The 20504-nt window shown below is 42.7% G+C and overlaps 1 protein-coding gene across 1 annotated transcript in view; it reads left to right on the top strand.

The window, feature by feature from the left end:
* ADARB2 (adenosine deaminase RNA specific B2 (inactive)) overlaps positions 1 to 20197 on the top strand; it is a 334574-nt gene extending 314377 nt beyond the window's left edge. The window contains exons 8-10 of the mRNA XM_069859323.1: positions 7552 to 7733; positions 14258 to 14436; positions 16883 to 20197. Of these exons, the coding sequence (XP_069715424.1) occupies positions 7552 to 7733; positions 14258 to 14436; positions 16883 to 17059 (538 nt within the window). The 3' untranslated portion in view covers positions 17060 to 20197. The remainder of the gene's footprint in view (positions 1 to 7551; positions 7734 to 14257; positions 14437 to 16882) is intronic.
* The last annotated feature ends 307 nt before the right edge of the window (positions 20198 to 20504 follow it).

The raw sequence follows: 20504 nt of genomic DNA, 5'->3' as shown, positions 1-20504 counted from the left end.
GGGGAATTGTATTATTTAACATTTTCTTGATGCCAGTTATAACCTATAGTAAGAGCTTTATGTCAACAGAGGTATCACAGCCCTAAGAGAATTTAGGCATTTTGCAGTAGTAAACCCATTCGTGCAATGGACCAAATTAAGCCTTTTGTCATCTCCCTTTCTCACTCTACGGTTGGATGCAGGTGTAGCTCATACCTTTGCTTATTAGAAGTTCAGTACAAGGTTAATGCTGCTGCTGATGGAAGTTTCTGCAGTTGCTGTTCAGAAGCAGGCAAATAGTTGAAGGAAAATTGACATATGCGCACACATAACCCCAGAGGTGTGCACACACATACACACAAGGACACATTTAAGAAATAAAACAAGGACATCTCTAGATTTCAGCTCCTCTTTGAGGATCTAAATGCAATAACCAAATATTAGGAAGGTCTAGGACTAAATTCTGTCTTGGACTCTTAGAAATGTTCAGACCAGTAGGGCCTGAGAAGTGCTCAGCTGCCTACCAGCTGTAGGAGTGGGATTTGCAGCACCCCCCTTAGTGCCCTGTGGCCTTAGGCACGCTGGCTCTCTGTTTGTGTCCCCTTCAGCGCCACGGCCTCCAGCTGTGCAAACCCAGCCCAGCACTGAGCCTCTTCTCTCCCCTGCACAGCACTGCTGGCTTCACACAACACACAAAGTGTGTACACGTATGCTGGATTTGCAGGTGATGGTTCACACATGCAAATGCATGCATACATAAAATAAGAATTTCCAAATGTCTCTACTTCTTATTCCTACAGCAGAAGAAATATGAAGGATTGGGTGAAAGATTAAAGCATTATGCACTTCTCTTACTCCAGTCCATCACCCTTCTGGATAGACATGTAGGGGAAATTCAGAGTCTGAAACCTCCTTCCCTTCCATAAGCTTTGCCCTCTGATTCATGGAAACACTGTCTGAGCTTCAGGCCAGCCTCTTTCCACCATGATTCATCCCCTAGGAACTCCATGCCCTCAGTTTGCTAACACATACCTCCTTTCTGTGTTAAGTTTCTTGTTCTGTGCTCTGAACTCATCAGGTTTATACATTTCATCACCAGCACCTGGGTCCCTTTTTCTTCCATGCAAAGAAACTCGAGAAGTTATTTCTCCCAGATTTAAGCAATCCAAAATAGCAGGGCATTCCCCGCTGAGTGGGCACACGGAAAGGTTTAATGATTGCCATTGCCCGTAGTTTGGCAGAGAAGTGCAATAGTGCTGACAGCACGTGAGGAGGCCACCACTGTGCTCTGCAGCACAGCAAACCTGTAGCACCAACGGGCATTGCTGGGTCCTATGTCATTACGTCACCTCCACTGCCATGCACATGCAGATTATTCAGATTATTCTAAAAGTCTTGATCCAAACACTCAACACTATGTTTTATTTTAAAATTGACTCTTATCTGTCTGTCTCATTAGGGATCGAGTTGTGCGGTGCAATGCTTTTCTCCAAGACCCTCTTACCAGATAGAGCGTAGCTCTTATGCTGTGGCCAAGGCAGACCATGTTTGTCCTCACCAGACAGCTAGATAATGTATCTGCTTCAGAGAGATGCCAGCTTTCTGTGCATCAAATTTGCATCTACACATATTAATAGTGTATAGATGTACTTGTAAATCCATGAGCCATGGCAATTGTCCTCTTTCAGAAGTAGGCATCTGTAGCTTCCCTTGCAGAGTGCACACTTGGGGAGTGCACACGGCAGGGTGCAGGACTTGAAGGGAACCATCCTCACAAACGCTCTCTTTACACGTCAAATAAAAGCCAGAATTCACTGTTTATTTTGTTAGCTCTAGCCTTAAAATTGTTTTCTTACTCCTGCTTCTCAAAAGGTCATCTTTAAAGGACTGTACATTTTCTTGCTACCAGGTTAATGGTCATCTGCTTCCTTGTACTTCACAAAAACAGTGACATTAAGCCCAGAGGTTAAATAAAACCTTGAACATCTAAATTATACTTCACCTGTAAAATGACACAAACAATAACAAAGGGCTTCTAAACTTCACATTACAACATTGACAGTCTATTCTTGTCCCGTGGCTAGGGTTTGTGGATTATTTGGACCCACAAGACAGAGAACAGGACAGAATCTTTATTGAGAATGTGTTCGGAGTATTGCAAGGTAATATATTCTTAAGGCACTGTTTCAGGATTTAGCAGTGGGAGTCTGAAGTAGCATTTTACAAGATGATTTGAACTTATTAAGCTGTATTTAAATATAAAAGTGCAAGACTAAAGGACAGTGTTAGAAATCGGTGTTCTTAGATCTATTTTAGTGTTAGCCTGTCAACCAGGGCCATTATTAACAGAAGACTGAGCCTGACAAGGTAACTCTTAAGAAAAGCTCCTTCAAAGGCTGCATATTAATGTAAATGAAAATCAATTAACACAGCTAGATCTTCAATTAGACATGATTTGTGCACCTGATTTGTAATTCTCTCTCTTAACCCCTTTCTGTGTGACTGAGATTTCAATTTCAATTCCATCACAAAGTAGGTTCCAGAAAACATATATAAACCACCTACTGTTAAAATACAGATCAAGAACTAATGCACTAGTTCCAGTTTCCAAACCAATAATAGCTAAATGGTCTATAAATAGGAACACCACAGGTGTTCTGCTGAGCACAAACCACCAAGAATAACAATTTATATTGTTTGAAGCTTAGCTGGAAATGCTGGTAATAGAAACTGTGGTACAGGAGGTTAACAACACACCAAGTGGGTAAGACTTAAAGCTTTTAATAATAATCAAAAAAAGGTGTCTTTTGTAAAAAGCATTAACAAAATAGGCTTTGAAAGGTCCCAAGGAGACACTTCCATCTTCCCAAGCTTCAATGGCAGGTGGACACAGTTCCCTGAGATGTTTTGAAGCATCATGCAAATTCCTCCACATCTCAGTGTTGAAGGTGCTTGTGGGCAGAAGCGTGTCAGCATTTGGCTCCGAGTAATGCTGTGTGCAAGCTGATGCTAGAAATTCTCAGTAAAGAGGTTCCAGAGATGGGTGAGGAACGATGCACAGGCTTGCACGAGGCTGCAGCTCTTTGCATCCCTGCAGGTTTATCCCCAAGCTCCTCCCTCGTTATTTTTATCACCTGTATTTCACATGGTCCTGGGGAGGGGCCATGGCCAACTCACATGGTGAGAGAATATTACAGCGTGCAGGTGTGGAGGCTGGAATGTGGTTATAACTTGGAGACACATTTCCCTGCACACCTCAGTGATGGTCCCATCCTGTCAGGAGCATGAGAGCTGCATGGGGACTGCAGGGGCTCACCCTCAGCCCACCCCACGTCCAGGGCCAGGAGAACATGGCATCTAATTAAAGGAAGGCTGCCTGCTCTGCAATGCCTCATGGCTCATCGCTGGCATTTCCATGATTGACAAACAGGCAAAAATATATTTATTCAAGGATTATCTATATTGAAAACTGGATGTGGGATTTTGTCTTTGTAAACAGTGCAGTAATATCTACTGTTTGAACAAAAGGAAGGGTATACTTTCCTTCCATTTAAAGCACCAAAGCTCCCATATTCAAGCTAAAAGGGGAGACATTTGGTTTTATTGATCCTGCTTGCTGAAGATTCTTGTTTTTTTAAAAAAGATCTGTGACTAAGGGAGCAGTGGGCTGATTTTCCCTTTATTGGAAGGGTTACTATGAAGCACACAGCATAGAAGTTATTAGAGATGCATGCCCTTGAAAACAGCCCTTAAAGTCTTGCACAATTAGGAAAATTCAGAATGATCCAGTGTATTTCCTTATAGCAAGAAAAGTCACTTTGATATATTGAGGACCCAAAATGTAACACTGCATTGCTCTGAATAATAATTTTATTTTGAAAAGCCACGTTCGAAGAGAGCACTTTGTTACAGATGGGAACACAGCTACTTTCATGGACCTAAATTAGGCTACAGATAAATAGCTCCTTCAAAAATGAACACGCTTATTGATAGTTTCACTGTTACTCAGACAGTTCTTTCCCTGTCATCTACCTACAAGTAATCCCATAGACATTCAGATATCAGAGGACAGAGTCAGTACATTAGCCATGTGTATTGGTCAAGGGATGAACAATACACAGGATAAAAGACCTTCCCCTATGTATTTGTCAGTTAAATCTATTGTTTATGCAAAATACTGAACTGGCTGCCCTCCAAAGTAGTTCTTTTTATCCACAGAACTGAAGCAGAATCAGCAACTGAAAATTTCCCCCGTCGTTAATGTGTTTTTATGATGCTCTGAAGAACAGGAGCAGCCGTGCAAGGGTTTTGTTTTGCCCAGCTCAGCATAGAACCCCTTTTTTTCCTAGGACTTGTACTGACTTGGTAGGACTTATGCAGGTGCTCAGTTCTGCTTTGCAGAAAGAAAAAACTGGCCCAACACTTTGCCAGACATGGGCTAAAACTGGAAGCAGAGCTCCTTCTCTGCTTTTTCATTCCTATTCTCTGAATGGATGCTGCTAAAACAGTGCTGTGTTGAACCAGGAAGAGGTGGCGGGTAGTGCCTTCACCTTCATCCCATTTCCTCACCACCACCACGCTGGACACCAGCCTTGGCATTGCTCAAGAAGACATGGCAAGCAGTCCCCACCAAATATTGCCTTCTCAATATCAGCACTTTTTCTGATTTCTCTTTCCTTCCTACTGCAGGATGCTGTCTGGTTCTGTGACGCTCTCTTTTTATACCACCTTCTTCCCATCAGCATGGCTTACTCTCATATTCTTTGTTGTTTATTCTCTTGGTTTTTCAGCCTTTTTTTTTAGCCTCTCTGTCCAATTTGTCTCATAACTTAAAGTCAAAACTCACCACGGCTGATGTAGCAGTTTCATTGCCCCCTACACCTGCCTGTGTTTTATTTTGTGATGGGAGCACAGCGTTGCCTCAAGGGACAACTGTTATATCCAGAAAATGTGGACTCTAGCTCTGCCTCTGAACAGCAGAGCAGATTTCAGGAAATCATACTGCCTTTCTGCCTTGGCTCCCTGGGGCATATAAAAACGTGGGTTTACCTCACAGCAGCATTGTGAGATTTAATTAATGTTTATGAAATGCTTTTAATATGTAGGGGATGACCTGATCATGCTTATACTATTATTTCAAATAATGTAATTCCATTGACATCTGAATCCCTTTTTACAATAGGATGAGTATGTTCAGAATGAGGCAGAGAAATATCTCTTAAGAAAAGGCAGATTCCTTGCAACAAATTTCAATTAAATAATCATTATTACTTTGTAATTTATGATCTGAACACAGTCCTCTATTATGGTAAATAAAGCTCAAATGATTTCTTGTGATGTGCATATTGCTAAAATTCAGATATTGTTGAACATATGTTGTTTTTCTGTTTAGCTGTTTTTTCTCTCCTTCAATCAAATATACAAGGGTTTTTTAAGGAAATGTCAAATGCTAAAAACAACAGTAATGTCTTACAAGTTTACATCTGCACAAAGATATCACTGTCTAATTTTTTTATTCATCCAGAAGATGGTTGGAGGCATAGTACTGTTAATTGAATTCAACCATATTTCTTAAGCTTGCATTATTAATTTTGCATCATGATAAGATATTTACTCAAAGAGGCAGCTAGTTCTTTCCTTTAAAAGTGATGTTACTTGGAGGAATGACCACACTTTTTTTTTTCCCCCAAATGAAGTTATGCAAATCTGATCGACTAAAGTAAATGTTTCATAAAACCAATGACTGTTTAAATTGTGGGACTAAATTGTTTGTATATAAATATTACCTTTTATATTCCATTTGAGTTTTATGTAGATGAACACATTACTTTAATGACCTGCATTTACAGAGGGAGACAGGGAGAGTCTCACTCTGAAATCCTCAGCAGCCAGATGGCTGCCTTTTCTTGCATGAGATTAAAAGATGTTTCTCATTCACAGCCCTGCTTCGGAGGCAAATTAATATAGCCAGCTAAATTGCTTGTGTTTTTGGAATAAAATTTAAAGAGAACTTTTTAAAGCAATTGGTGTCACAGGTTCCTAGAGCAGATTGGTCTCCAGGTACAGCATGCTGGTTTTAAACATCCAGTAATTAATGGAAAGTATTCCGTGTTAATTGACTGCTTCAGGAAAGGGAAATATAATGACTCCTTATTAATCACGAAAAGAGACATACAGCATGAAGGCACTGCAATAATTGCACTAACAGTCGAGAAATGTTAATTAATGAAAAGAACAATGATGTAAGAAATTAGGTACATAATGCTTGCTGCTGATGGAAATTGTGCTTTAAACACATTACTTAGCATGGCAGCCTCTGGATGTTGCCTTAAATAGCAGGCATCTCTTACCTTTTCCTTCAGTCAAATTCCAAGTATTGACAGTGTTTTGGTTTTTTATTAGCCAAAACACTCTCTCCAAAACTACATTTTCTGAGCAATTTTCAGATTGAAATCCTGAACTGAAAACTATTCAAACAGATTGACAGTGTCCAATTTATATAAAAATATTGTCTAAATGTAAAAGAGCACATTAGCGTTCCTGTAGTGGGGAACAACTTCTCGTTAGGTGGGCTGAGCAAAATAGGTTTGCCAAGAAGATAACTGCATCATGGCTTCTTTCCCATTTTTAGCTTTTCCGCTTTTTAAACAATTATCTGTCCCACAAAGAATTTAGAGCGACCATATTTGTCATATTTGTGCCTAGCTTGATGTAAAATTTCATAGGCTATTAAAATGCATAACAGTTCTGGTAACTAATCCAACGTCAATAGTATGGAACTCACAGTCATTAACATACTGAAGACCCCAAGGTTCCCACCATCACTCTGTTGCACCTCTAAGACAGGAACAGGATAAGACATATCCATCACTGAACACTTTAGAGCATGTCAGAATATTGGTTGCAAATAAATTGCACCTGAAAAATAAAATTACACTTTTGTGTAACTGTTTTTTTTCTCCTCAAGAGCAGGATTTGATTATTATGGATGTCTCCATATCTGCATGGTCGCTTGTGCAAGGAAATGTCAACCTGTGAGGCTTTCAAAAATTATTTACAATTTTGTGGGAATTTTGGCCTCCTAAGTCACATGTTATCTTGGCTCTATGACCTTGGCATGGTACTAGTGTATGTAAAATAGTAAATAAAGGTAGACTAACAAAAGAACTCATTTTAGCTCTACCATTGCAAGCATAAAATTACAGACACAGAAAAAAATAAAATTGTGCTAAAGACACGCTGAATTAATGTTCATCAAGCAGAAAATGCTTTTATAAAGAATAGCTCTCAACAAGAGGCCTCTGCAAAAACAAGAGACAAATATATATCTCTTAAGTCAGTGGCATCACAGTAATCTATAAGGGACATAGAGGGGGGAATGAGTCCACAGGTGTATAATAACGCAACAGTGCAGCACTTCATGCAGCATAGAACAGGAAGAGCAGGAACAGGAATGGTTTCACCCCTCATCCCTCCAACCCACCTACTGGCCTTTGCTGATTTTCCCAGGGCAGCTCTCTTTTGGCCATTCCTCCACCCATGTGTTTTATTGCTCCTGAATTTCTTTTCTAGGTGGAACATCCTTGGGCTCCAAGGTGCTCTCCTCAGCTCCTTCATCGAACCCATGTACTTGCACAGCATCATTGTGGGAAGTCTCTGTCACACTGGTCACCTTTCCCGGGTAATGAGCCATAGAATAGAAGACATTGGTCAGCTGCCAGCTTCATACCGGCGCAATCAGCTGCTTCTCAGTGGTAAGCAAACACCTGCCTGCAAGACAAATGATCACATCTCCCACCACCAATTATGCCAATTGCTAACAGGGAAGTGTACTTGTTTGCAAGTAAACCATTAGCCCATGGCTTCTTTTTTTTTTTTCCTGAAGAGAATGAATTCATAGGATGAAGAAACTGATGACACAAAATCAGTAGTGCATATAGGCTAACTAGGAAATCTAACACTGTACAAAGACTGCTCTAAGTGGAAAAAAATGTATGACTAAGTAAAAGATTTCTAAAAGCCAGGACCAACTTTTCAGTAAATTTTAGCTTTAACTCTCTCCCATCCCATTCTCCCTCACACAGCAAGCACACAAATATGCAAAGCCAGGACAACCAGCCCTCCATGAGCATCTCATGGTTTCTAGCTCTCTTTTGTTCTACTCTCAGTGCCATCACTTGCCCTTCCCAGCCCCTGTCCCTATCCCAGGTCTCTGGTACTTTCTTCTCCAGTCTCCTGAATCACTTCCTTAACCCCCACCCAGGCAGTGACTGTTTAGCCTCATCCCAGCAAAATGCCACAAAATCTTGACTGCCTTCAGATCCTCATGAGGGATGTGAGTGCTAAGGGGCCCAAGTTCTGCACAGGATTAGAACCTTATTTTATTCTTAAACTCTAATAATTGTCCTTCAGGAGGGTTCCCTGAGACACCAATATGTTATCAGGGTTACAAAGCCAGGAGGTTGCTTTGGTGAAGTACATCTTTGCCTTTCAAAATTCTCTAGCTTCCTCAGTCAGGAGAGCACTGAGCACTGTTTTATCCCGTATCTATGTCATGTTCTTTTTTTTTTTTAATACATCCTTGTGACAAAATTAGTTTGGCTGGGGCAGAAGTGATAGTTTAGCCATCGGGGAAATTCTCAGGTTCTGTGTGGTTTAGTACATCTGGTAAGTGTAATGTGCTTGTACGTGTTATAAGGTGGGTAGGTCAAAAGTCTTATCCTTATTTGAACAGCTTATCTCCATCTTTTAACTCTTCAGTGCAGTCAGACGAAGACTGTGCAATGCAAGTATGCAGGAAACTGTGTTCCACACCTATGCTGTACCCTATACACCATCCTGGCCCTCCTGCCCTGGTCCAGCATAGGCATGGCTTGCCTCTCTTCCTTCCCACACCACATGAGGGAAGAGAGGAAAGGACTCACAGCTGATCAGGAAAAATCTCCCTATTTCTCAAATCTGGCAGTTATTTTGGCAACACATCCTTGCTTGCCATAAGTCTCTGCATCTCTCACTGGGAATGCTGAGCTTATCCTGGGCCTCCCTACCTCATGATAAGTCCACTCAGACATTAAGATTAAAATCACGCCCACTTTCACTGTGTCTGCAGGATGTATGGGGAAACCCACTTGAACTGTTGGAGGGCTGAAAACACAGTAAGTGATTTAATAAGAGATTTAGCCACAGAACAGCTATTGCTTTACTGGGTTGGCCTTGTAAAGTAAAAGTAATAACTCAGAGGGGACCCTTGTGTCATTTTAAATATCTGCATGTTTCATGGCTGACTTCTTCCTTCCCTGAGACTTCTGCTTGGAAAAGCTTTTGCTTTGCTTTCACTTGTATTTGTAGCTTTTCTTCAGCCCAGGAGAAGCAGTGGGAGGAATCTGTCTCTCTCTGTCAACATTGTTTTTGTCTCTAAAGTCATTATTTGTAATCTTCCCTCCCTCACAAATCCCAGGGAGCCAATACTGCTTAAAACTTACATTGCTGAGGTTTATGCCGCATTTCTCTTACCTGGAAAACTGTGCTGACAGCATATGCAGTCACTAACAAGATGGGCACCTAGCAGAAGCCAAATCGAAAGCATTAAAGACCAAACCTCAGCAACCTTAGCCAGGCAAGTCCACCTCCTGTACTCCTCTCAGGGACCAGACCAGCCAGGGATTTCAAATTGCAGGAGTCCTTCAATTACGAGGATGCCAAATTTGTCATTTGATCATAGCAATACAAACATTTCGGTGGAAAAGAGTCACAGTGCAGGATGAGATATCCTTGACCCCACAGAAAAATAATCTGTGAGGCTGTCCACTCATACCAGTCCCAGTCAGATGGAAATCCACTCATTCACTGGGATTACTCTAGCATGTATTTTTTATGCAAAAGAAAAGCCCTATGTCAGTTTTATTTCCTCTTTTCTTAAGATTGAGGCTATTCTAAAGGGTATCCTGAAGAGGCATGAGGCTTTGCTGGGGAGGAGAGGAGAATGAGGACAGATTTCAATTTACATCCCACAATACTTAAGCTTTTATTATTTGTACAAGGACTTCTCTTTTCTTTTCAGTTTGTACAGTCTCCTATTATACTCTTTGTTGTGTTGGTTTTAAGGAGGGTGTTTTACATAAAGAAGAGAAAATGATCTAGATTATTTGGGTATTACCTTTCAAATAAAATCAGAACAATTATTTGTCAAAAGAAAAACATGAAAAAGATGTTTAAAAAGGATCAAAAACAGCAATCAGAGAATATATCTAGGCTCCATATTTGAGTCTGTCATGAGCCTCATGTTTTTTTTCTTTGAAGCCTCTTCTCTTGCATTCAGAAAATGATGTGAAAATATCTTCTACTTACCTAAATACATGTGCTTATATATAGTAGCTGGGAAGAGAAAGCAGGAAAGCCAAACAAGCACAGAGGGTTTTCCAGGCACCAGGGCAAGATCCTGGAACTCACAGAGTCCACCGAGAGCAGAGGGAGGTCCCAGGCTGGGCAGGAGTGTACAGCCCCCATCTAACGGTCACCCACAGCCTTCTCTGTCCTCTACACAGCCTTTCCTTCTTTTTCACTGGTCAGTGTTTTCACAGCATTTATATTTATTTTGTGGCCTGTGCTAACTTTGCAAAGCAGAGTGTTTGCTGTCACATTTTTTGGCACTCAATCCTCTAAGCTTTTGGGTGCTATCTTGACAAATACTGGTGCATAGTGTCAAACAGCTCATTTTGATCTGTTTGCATTTTGTTCTGTATAGAGGTGTTTGAATAGCACCAGTATCTGATTTTTCAGGCTCTCAGTTTATATCCTGTTGCCTAGGTGTGTTGCCTGGAGTTTTAGATGCAGACTGATCTGTTATCTTTGGGGGGTTTGGAAGGAGAGAAGAATTGAAAGAGTTATTAGTAAGACATGAATATATCTGCAAATCTTGGGTGAGGTTATGGCTTAGTTGTAATTCTCTTCTACACGCAGCAGCAAGTCCAATCCTAGTGACTGAGATGATTCCTGCAAGTTCAGCTTTGTCACTGATACAACATGGTTATGCTGTATAATTTTTTCCCTTCAATGGCCACCTTTCTCTCTCTGTACATGTTCAGACCTATCTGGCTCATAGAGCTCCCTCACAGGACAGAGAGGACCATACTGAAAGGAGCAGAGATGGAGCACATCCCTCACAAACATTGCTTTCCATGATGCTGAAAGGGCCCAGGCAGGACCTGCTTGCAGAGGCAATGTCTCTGCCACAGTTGACCCTGCACAGCCCTCCATGCCTCCCATGACCTTGCTCAGTGGCTTACCAAGCTCAGCATGTTTAAATGCAATAATGGGTAGTGGGTTCCCACCAGCTCCTATCTCCTCCCATTCCTCCTGAGATCAGCAATGCTTATGGTGTACAAGAAGGGGCACTTTGGAAAGGACAGGCTTTGATCTCTCTTCTTTAATCTACCTCTCTCTGAACAGCACATATCAGTACTCTTCCCCTCTGCAAAATTTCTTTGAAATCCTTCAGTAGAAAATGGGAAGAACTTTTCTCTGTTGTTGTCAACCCAGCAGCACCAAAAGCAGGTCCCCATCAAGCTGTGCAAACCATGAGCCATCACTGGAGCTGCTGCCGGCAGGGGCTCTGGCAGGAGCTGCTGTTTGGAAACAGAGATCCAGCCCTGGCTCTGGCCTGTTCTGAGGTGGCAGTGCCAGGCAGCCCCTGCCCACCAGCATAGTCCTCGTGGGTCTGCTCCCCATGGTGGCTTTTGTTGCCCAAGTTTTCAGGCTAGTGGCCCACACAACAAATTAGTAGAGAAGGACTCAACAGCTGGATCCAGACACACCATCCAGTGCCCATGTTTTCCAAAATATTCAAACTGCTTCAGGTCACTCTACCTTTTCCAGCCTTGGAAGCTCATAATGTTAATTCTTTGCTCCCAGAAGCACTAACGAGCAGGGCAAACCAGAGCTTTCTTGATTGCATTTATCCTATGCTGGAAAATAAATGAATCCCTTTCCTTATTCTTTTTAGTCCCTCACAAACACTAATCCTTCCCTGATTTCAAGTACAAGAAATGAGAAAGTGATAGCAGTTATGGAAATGTTGACCTATGTTAAATGGTTAAGAAGAGACAGGAATTTACCTGATTAAAAATAACTCTCTCTCACACACCCACACCTGACCTTGCAACCCTGATCTGCATTTAGAGCCAAGGGAGAACTCACCTGTGTAGGCAGTGGGCTCCAGTTTGTGATGCAGATGTCCAAAACTAGCCATGTGCATAGCACAAAGGTCAAGCAGTCACCCAAAAGCATCATCATTGTAGCTGCCTAAAATTAGATTATCATAGAATCATAGAATGGTCTGGGTTGGAAGGTCATCTAGTTCCAACCACCCTGCCAGGGGCAGTGACACTTTCCACTAGATCAGGTTGCTCATACCCTCATCCAACCTGGTCTTGAACACAGATGCATTCTACTTAAAGTTATCCAAAATATTGCCATTAGGACACTTAAGTAGCTCTTGAAGAAATTGTTGCTCCCATACAGGTTAGGGATCTTGCAGGCAGACATAAGCTGTGGAGCAAGATTTTTCTGTGTAGGTTTGTGATATCTCCAAGATCATTATTAACTTGGATCTAATAAACTCTCTGTGATAATCCCCACAACATCCTCCTCTCCCCCACAACATCCTCCTCTCTCCCCACAACATCCTCTTCTCTAAATTGCAGAGATATGGATTTGATGAGTGGACGGTATGGTGGATAAGAAACTGGTTGGATGGTTGTATTCAAAGAGTAGTGATCAGTAGCTCAAAGTCCAGATGGAGATCCGTGACAAGTAGTGTCCCTCAGGGGTCCCGTACTGGGGCCGGTGCTGTTTAATATCTTCATCAGTGATATTGACAGCAAGATTGAGTGCATCCTCAGCAAGTTTGCAGATGATACCAAGCTGAGTGGTGTAGTTGCCACACTAGAAGAACAGGATGTCAGCCAGAGGGACCTGGACAGGCTAGAGAAATGGGCCTGTGAGAACCTCATGACGTTCAACAAGGCTAAATGAAAGGTCCTACACCTGGCTCAGGGCAATCCCTGTTTTCAGTACACGATAGGGGATGGCGTGATTGAGAGTTGCCCTGAAAATGACTTGGGGGTGCTCGACAGTGAGAAGCTTATCATGAGCTGGCAGTGTGCATTCACAGCCCAGAAGGTCAACCATATCCTGGGCCGCATCAAAAGAATCGTGGCCAGCAGGTCGAGGGAGGTGGTCCTGCCCCTCTATTCCTCTCTTGTGAGACCTCATCTGGAGTACTGTGTCCAGTTCTGGAATCCTCAGCATAAGAAGGATATGGAACTGTTGGAACGGGTTCAGAGGAGGGCTACAAGGATGAACCGAGGACTGGAGCACCTTCCATGTGAGGACAGGCTGAGAGAGTTGGGCTTGTTCAGCCTGGAGAAGAGAAGGTTCTGAGGAGATCTTATAGCAATCTTCCAATAACTGAAAGGGGCTGCGAGAAAGCTGGAGAAGGACTATTCATAAAGGCTTGTGGTGATAGGGCAAGGAAGAATGGATATAAACTGGAGAAGGGTGGATTTAGACTAGACAGGAAGAATTTCTTCACGATGAGAGTAGTGAGACACTGGAACAGGTTGCCCAGGAAAGTTGTGGATGCCCCATCCCTGGAGGTGTTCAAGGACAGGGCCTTGGGCAGCCTGACCTAGTGGGATGTCCCTGCCCATGGCAGGGGGATTGGAACTAGATGATCTTTAAGGTCCCTTCCAACCCTAACTATTCTATGATTCTATGATAATGAAATGTATGTTTTGTATTTTCATATTCCTGGTTTGTGCCCCTTGCAATCTGGAGTTCCAGTCACAGCAAAGGCCCCAGCAGTTATTAGCAGATAAATATGCTGGACCATGGAAAGTTCACCAGCAGGAACTCATGGCAAAAGCACTTTGCTGCTTAGTTGCCTTTAAGGACCAGTTACCTCATTAAAGCCTTTCTGAAAGATTTCACTCAGCAACTGTAACACTGCTGTCAATACCACGTGCTACAATCTAATGGCTTTCCTTAGGCTAATGAAAAGTTTCCCTGCAAGGTGGAAAAAGGTCTATAGGAATTGCTAAATTATGTCTCTCTGAGGTACTTGGACTGGTAACATGTAACTGATGGTGACAAAAGCATCTGCAGTGCACAATGTCAGTGTTCACTTGCTGAGATCTCTTGTCACAATGATGCACCATACATTAGCAGCCTTAGAAGGCTTTGAGCACTGGATGTTACTGGTGTCCTTCTCTCCTGCCAGGGGTTAGCCATGCTGATGCTCGGCAGCCTGGAAAATCTCCCTGCTTCAGTGTGAACTGGATTGCAGGAAATGCTGACCTAGAGGTTATCAATGCCACAACGGGGAAGAGGACCTGTGGGAGCCCTTCACGGCTCTGCAAGCACATGTTCTTCACTCGGTGGGCAAAGCTTCATGGCAAGGTAGGTCTGATGCACTGACAGGACACTGCTGCCATCTCTAGATGGGCTAGTCCTTACCCCATAGTCACCCCTGTTTTAGCAATCGTGATGAACGTGCAGCCTCCACAGATGTCCTGCAACCCACCTATTAAGGCCTTGGAGAAGATCAGCAGCCAAGAGCCTACAGGGTCATCTGTGGGAACTGAGAGTCCAGAGGAAGCCAAGGACAGAAAGTCACACTTTTGGGGAGGGGAGATGGGTGTTCTTGCTGTCCTTGGAGCTATAGAGAGATAAGCAGTCAAAAGCCAAGAGTGTTAAGTGGCAATATAAGCACCAGTGAGTAATTTTTTATGCATCTCATCCCAAATATCCCTTTGACTCTAAGGGGTGCATTCAACTCACTAAGTCTTAGAGGCTTCTTATTTTTTAGAGGAAAGTATTTCTCATTGCCTTGAAGGCATCTACCACATTTCTTTGTTCCACAGGGGTTTGGACTCCCAACATAAACTGCTCCCAATCTCACCAAAGTTAGCTGACTAAAGCACGTGTTACGGACTACCCAGTCCCCTCCTCTTCCCCCATCTCCCAGGTGTGTTGATGACTCTATACAATAATACAGCTGCTCCTTACAGGGTGTATGGCCAGGTGCTGAAGGGTCTTAGATGTGGAATAAGGAAAATTTCTGCTCATTATTCCTCATTCTGGAGTCATCATTTCTCCTCTTGTCTGACCCTTCAAGAAGGTGCTGGGGGAAAGGAGCACACATATCAAGGCAGTGAGCCTGACTCCACCACTTCCAGAAAGAGCAGCAGAGAAAATATAAAATGTCTCAAATAAGTGGAAAAGAACAAGGCAGAGTGATGTTGGGGAAGTCTAGAGCCACTTCCTCCAACTAAGTAATTTGGGAAGGTAAATGGACAGGCAGGGTGAGGATGTATGAGGACACGCCCAAAAGGGTTACTCTGCTCTGCTGAACACCCCAGGGAAGAAGGCTGGTGACACTCATCCCATCCCTGGTTAGTGGCATGACTTGTCCTGGGACCCTGAGCCTGCGGAGAGGTAGAGGGGACCAACCTGTGCTTCATACCCAGGGCTCAATCACAGTTTGGTAGCACAGGTACCAGCCTATTTCTTGCACAACAAGTGGCATAGAAAGAAGGGTGAGAAGCACTCCTGCTGTCCCCAAAACAGAGGGCTCCTCACAGGAACAAATCACGGGCAAGTTGAGCTCTGGGATAGGCTACGACTGGGAGAGTTGGACTGCACCTGGCTGACACCAGGGGTGAGGTTGAGGTGAGCAGGAGGGAGTAACTCCTTGCTGAGCAGGGCGCTTTGCTTTTGACAAAATAAAACATTTGATAATGTCATCACTGTCCTCCTCTGGGGAAGCTGGAGGCGAGCCACCACCGGCCAGGCCAGCTTGTGGCCCATTGACGCCCAGGCTGGCAGGACCAACGTCCCTTGCTGTCTGGACCAATATACCCCATGGTACATCAGCACCACACAGACTTTGGACCAGAGCAGCTCATTTCTGGCTGTGCATTCACTTTAACCTGTTTTTCACCATCCCTCCTTTTAGAGAGAAGAGAAGGAGTGTTGTTTGCTTGCCAAGGCTGTGCTTTGAGTGTGCTATTTCCTACAGGGTGTTATTTCCCTGGCTTGTAAGGGTTGGACTTTCACCTTTCTGCTTGCTTTAAGGCATTTTACAGATTTTGGTTTCTTTCGCATGATATCAAAGCCACACTGCTGTTTAAGACTTGGGCAGGTCAGAGGAGGTCACTTATTTAGTTCTTATGCAAAGTGAAGGGTGCTTGCTCTCACATGTGCTCTGGATGATGAGAGGCAGAAAACACGTTGCTGTCTCCCTTGGCAGCTCCTGACAGGCAGCTCCAGTGTCCAAGCAGAGTGCTCGGTTTCCCCATGCCAGCACACATCCTGATGGCTGATTTATGCCCTCTCCTGAACAAGTTTTGCAGCATCTCTTACTATAACGCACTGAATAGGAAAAAGGGGAGAATGTGGGAGGGGATCCTCCTTCTTGCATCTCGGCATTACTCAGAAGCACTGAGCTGCCGTTTCCTGGGCAAAACTGAGCACATTCTTTAAAGCTCCTTAAAAACAGTTGTTTCCCTTTTTTGTTCCTAAAAATCATCATACCTGAGAAGTAAAATTTTGCCTTTGTAAAACACACCAAGATTTGCTACTGCCTAAGTCTACTCCAAGTAAAAGCTATTTATGCCATTTCCCTTTGCAATGGCTGGAAACCGTGTCACAGGCACTTATTACTTCCCTGGTTTTTTGTTATTAAACCAAAAGCAAACACACAGGGCACCGTGATAGTTTGTTTGTTGCTTATGAAATGTAGACAGGAAGATTATACACCTACTGAAACCTCCTGTTTCTTTTGGCTCGTCAGCTGATTTTTTTTATTACCGTTTTTTCCCCTTCCCTGATTTTTGTTCTGCAGCTGAGCACACGAATACCGAGCCATGGAGACATGCCATCAGTGTACAGCGAGGCAAAGCTGGTAGCTCACATGTACCAGTCTGTCAAGCAGCAGCTGTTTAAAGCATTTCAGAAAGCCGGTCTGGGCACCTGGGTGAAGAAACCCCCAGAGCAAGATCAGTTCCTACTAACTGTCTAAATCACTTGACACCTTTGCTACATGACTGGATCAAATCAGCTGGAGAGAAGGCTAGGCAGGATGCGTGAGCCGAGAGAATCAAAGCAGTTTGAGATATAATAGCAACCTCCATGGGAATATTTGCTTTTAATTCTGTATTGGAAATACATAAATAGGAATGTGTCTGATGCACTGAACTCGACATTAGAAAATTGCTTTTTCATGATCCCTCCCCAAGAATGTACTTGCCCAAATTAGAATGCCACCCCCACAGAGACTCTGCTTTTCTTTGTTTCTTGCTGTCACTTATTACCAATTTGAGGCATTAGCAGGTCACCTGTCTGATCCAGAATAGAGTTTGCTTTCCCTCACACAATCAGTGCAAGAATCATCACTGAATAATGGAAAATAGTGAGCAAAGAAGGAAGTACCCTAGGCAGGCAGCATAACAGCAGGTCTCAAAGCATCCATAATCATCCACAAAGAAGGTGTCAAACCTCTATGCAAAAATCATTCTGTTAGCTGCCTGAATCTGTGAGAAAGAATTTGGACCTTAAAGATACACAGCATTTTTAAACTCCACTGCTAGCTCTGAGCAAAAAGGCAGGAGTTAGGATTCCCTTGGTTCTTAGACTTATCCTCTCTGATGCTTTGGACAAACCACTTCCCACCAAATCTGGCGACAAGTTTTGCATGCTGCAAATTTTATTTCTTTAGACCCAGTTGATCACACGTGCCCTTTAAACACCAGCCAGGATGCAGATGCTCTTCAAGAGGGCAATTCAATTCTGTGCTGCTTGCAGAGGTGCACAGATCTGCAGGGGCTGCCTGTGAAGACCAGTGAGATGATGGAGGCAGCTCTGGAGCTTCAGGTAGCTGCCTAAAATCAGGCAAACTGGAGCCAGGGCCCAAAGTCTCAGATCTGAATGTTCCTGAGGACCCACAGCTCTAAATTAAATTAATGTGAGCTCAGGATGTTCCATACATCTGAAAAATTGCTTGGTCGGGTAGCCAGAACTAAGACATCCCAAACTAGAAAGCATGTTTGATACTTGGCTCTTTCCTGCCTCAGTTTCTCCATCTGTCAAATGGAGATAATAATAATTACCTGCTTCACCTCTAAGGAACTTGGCAGGAACAAAGTGCTCTGGTCATATGCAATGGTGTAAGCCAGACTCTGTCACTCTTGCTGTGAGTTTTACCTCCCAACATAGTTCAGCTGGCATAAGTGCAGTAGATGCAACTACAGGCTTGGGTAAGGTCTTACTCAATGTGAGAGCTTTCAGATTCTAGCTCTGTGTAAATGCCAAGTAGTATTATTCATATTCATGTTCCTCTGTGGTTTGAAAAAGCAGGTGAGGTTTTTCAGTTAGGAGACAAGTAGCACCCAAGAGTTAAATATTTTCTTCATAACTGGGGCTGGATCTGATGTAATCTCATCTTTGAACCATCCCAAACTTCATCACAATGCAGAAGATACATTCATGGGAGAGCTGAGCTTTAGTCTCACTGCAGAACCAACCTTCAAACACCCTGTATATTTCTTTCAGGTTTGGGTTTTCTAAATGACAGGATTTGCGGGTATATAACTACTGTTTTCTTTTTATTCCTGTGATTCTCTTTAAATCTGTATATAACATGCTGCTACTGATTTGTGATAATTGTCTTGGTATTTTCTCAGAATTGTCAAGCTGAGTTACTTTTCAAACAACACAAGGCTCATATTTTTCCATGTAATTTCCTTTACACGGGAAACTGTTCCTATCAATAAAGATAGATGCTCTTTCTATAGGGTTTATCATGTTTGGAGAGCCATATACAGTAAATACATTGTTTATTGATGCCCACAATAGAATAGTTACAGTATTTTGATGAGATTTTATTTTTAGATTATAAACTACAAGATGTATCTATAGTGTCTTGTATAAAAACAATTGTGATAAACTAGAATTTTTAAATAGATAAAACAAAGCTCTCCCCTTGCAGAAGCCTTTTCAGCAAAATAACACATTCCATATTAACTACCAAAAATATTTAAAGAAATATCCTTAGAGTAGAAATCGTAAAAATAAAAAATGAACAAGAACCTGAGGTGTTTCAAGAACGGGAGCATTTTGTGGTAACCACTTTGTCAATACTTTGACCACTTTGTCAGGTTTTCTGATTAATATTCAGAATATTTTTGGTGCCCTCTGGAGCTTCCTGGTACCTCTACATGGTCCCATCCTCTAACACAACTGTCACTGGTGCAGATCTCCAGTGTGATCTGGGAAGCAAAGGTTCCCAGAGGGGCAGTGGGCAGGTGGGGGTCAGGCCCATGACTGGAAATGTGGGAGAAGCTGTGGGTGACACTAGCAGCAGTGGTCCCACAGGTTCTGGCTGCTCCCACCGAGGAAGAGAAACCACAAGGCAACCAGAGAGGAGGACAAGGTTTTTCATGCAGCGATCCATGAAGCAAGAGAAAGTGTGTCTTCTAGTTTTCCTCTCCAAGTTAGTCTTTAGCTCACAAGAGACCTCAAAGCCCTCATCCACCCTTCTCTAGCCCTAGTGTGACGTTATCTCAACTAATGCATAAAGCTCCACAGGCCGGTGTTGCAGCTATGTGACAATAAAACACCGTTCCTGGTTATTTTTAAGGACAAAAAGAAAAGCATAGTTGGATTGAATTATCTTTTGTTGCAAGAAATCCAGTAATTCAATCCTGGATTCAGCTGCCAAAATGGATTTAGTAGGCGAGACCAAACTGTGTCCCCACTGCAAGTGGGCATCAGCTGATCTCATTGAAGACAATGGTGTTCCACCTGCTTGCACTAGGGTTGAATATGACCTTAAATGTCTACTTCTTCTCATTACGTGCAGCATTGGAATGTGAAGGGACCACATCCCAGAAGCACACATGTCCTATAGGCAGCATTTCCTGAAGCAAAGGAACTTGCTCAGTAGTAATTCTTTAGTGAAGAATCTGTACATAACACGCATGAGTGAATGGCAATACTGTACTAATGGATGTACATTTGTAATATTTGTAAAAAAAAAAAGAAACAAAAAAGACAACAAAATAAAATAAATCTGAATTTACATATGTGAATTTGCTGCTAAGTTCTGTAAATTGCACTTCAGTGATACCTGATAAGTGAATGTTTCTGTTAAGTGAATAAAATGCCACGTAAAATTGTTCATTCGCTGCTTGTTGACCATTTTTCACTGTGCCTTAGCAATCAATTTGAATGTGCTCCAAAATGCTAATATATATTTCAACACACATTTACTGCAGATCTATAGACAACATGTTCTTATTCAGATTGGATTTGTTGCATAGTAGGAATCACACACTTGTAGCAAGAGACTGATGTGTCCACTGTTGTGGAAGAAGCCTTACAGGGACACAGTCTTATCCTGGAAGAAGAGCGAACTGGGTCCATCTCTAATTTGATCTTTCCAGGTTACTCTCAGAAACCTTTCTTAA

Source organism: Phaenicophaeus curvirostris, chromosome 6, assembly GCF_032191515.1.
Source record: "Phaenicophaeus curvirostris isolate KB17595 chromosome 6, BPBGC_Pcur_1.0, whole genome shotgun sequence".
Taxonomy (NCBI): Eukaryota; Metazoa; Chordata; class Aves; order Cuculiformes; family Cuculidae; genus Phaenicophaeus; species Phaenicophaeus curvirostris.
Note: the sequence above shows the minus strand (reverse complement) of the source record. Positions and strands in the feature narration are given on the sequence as shown.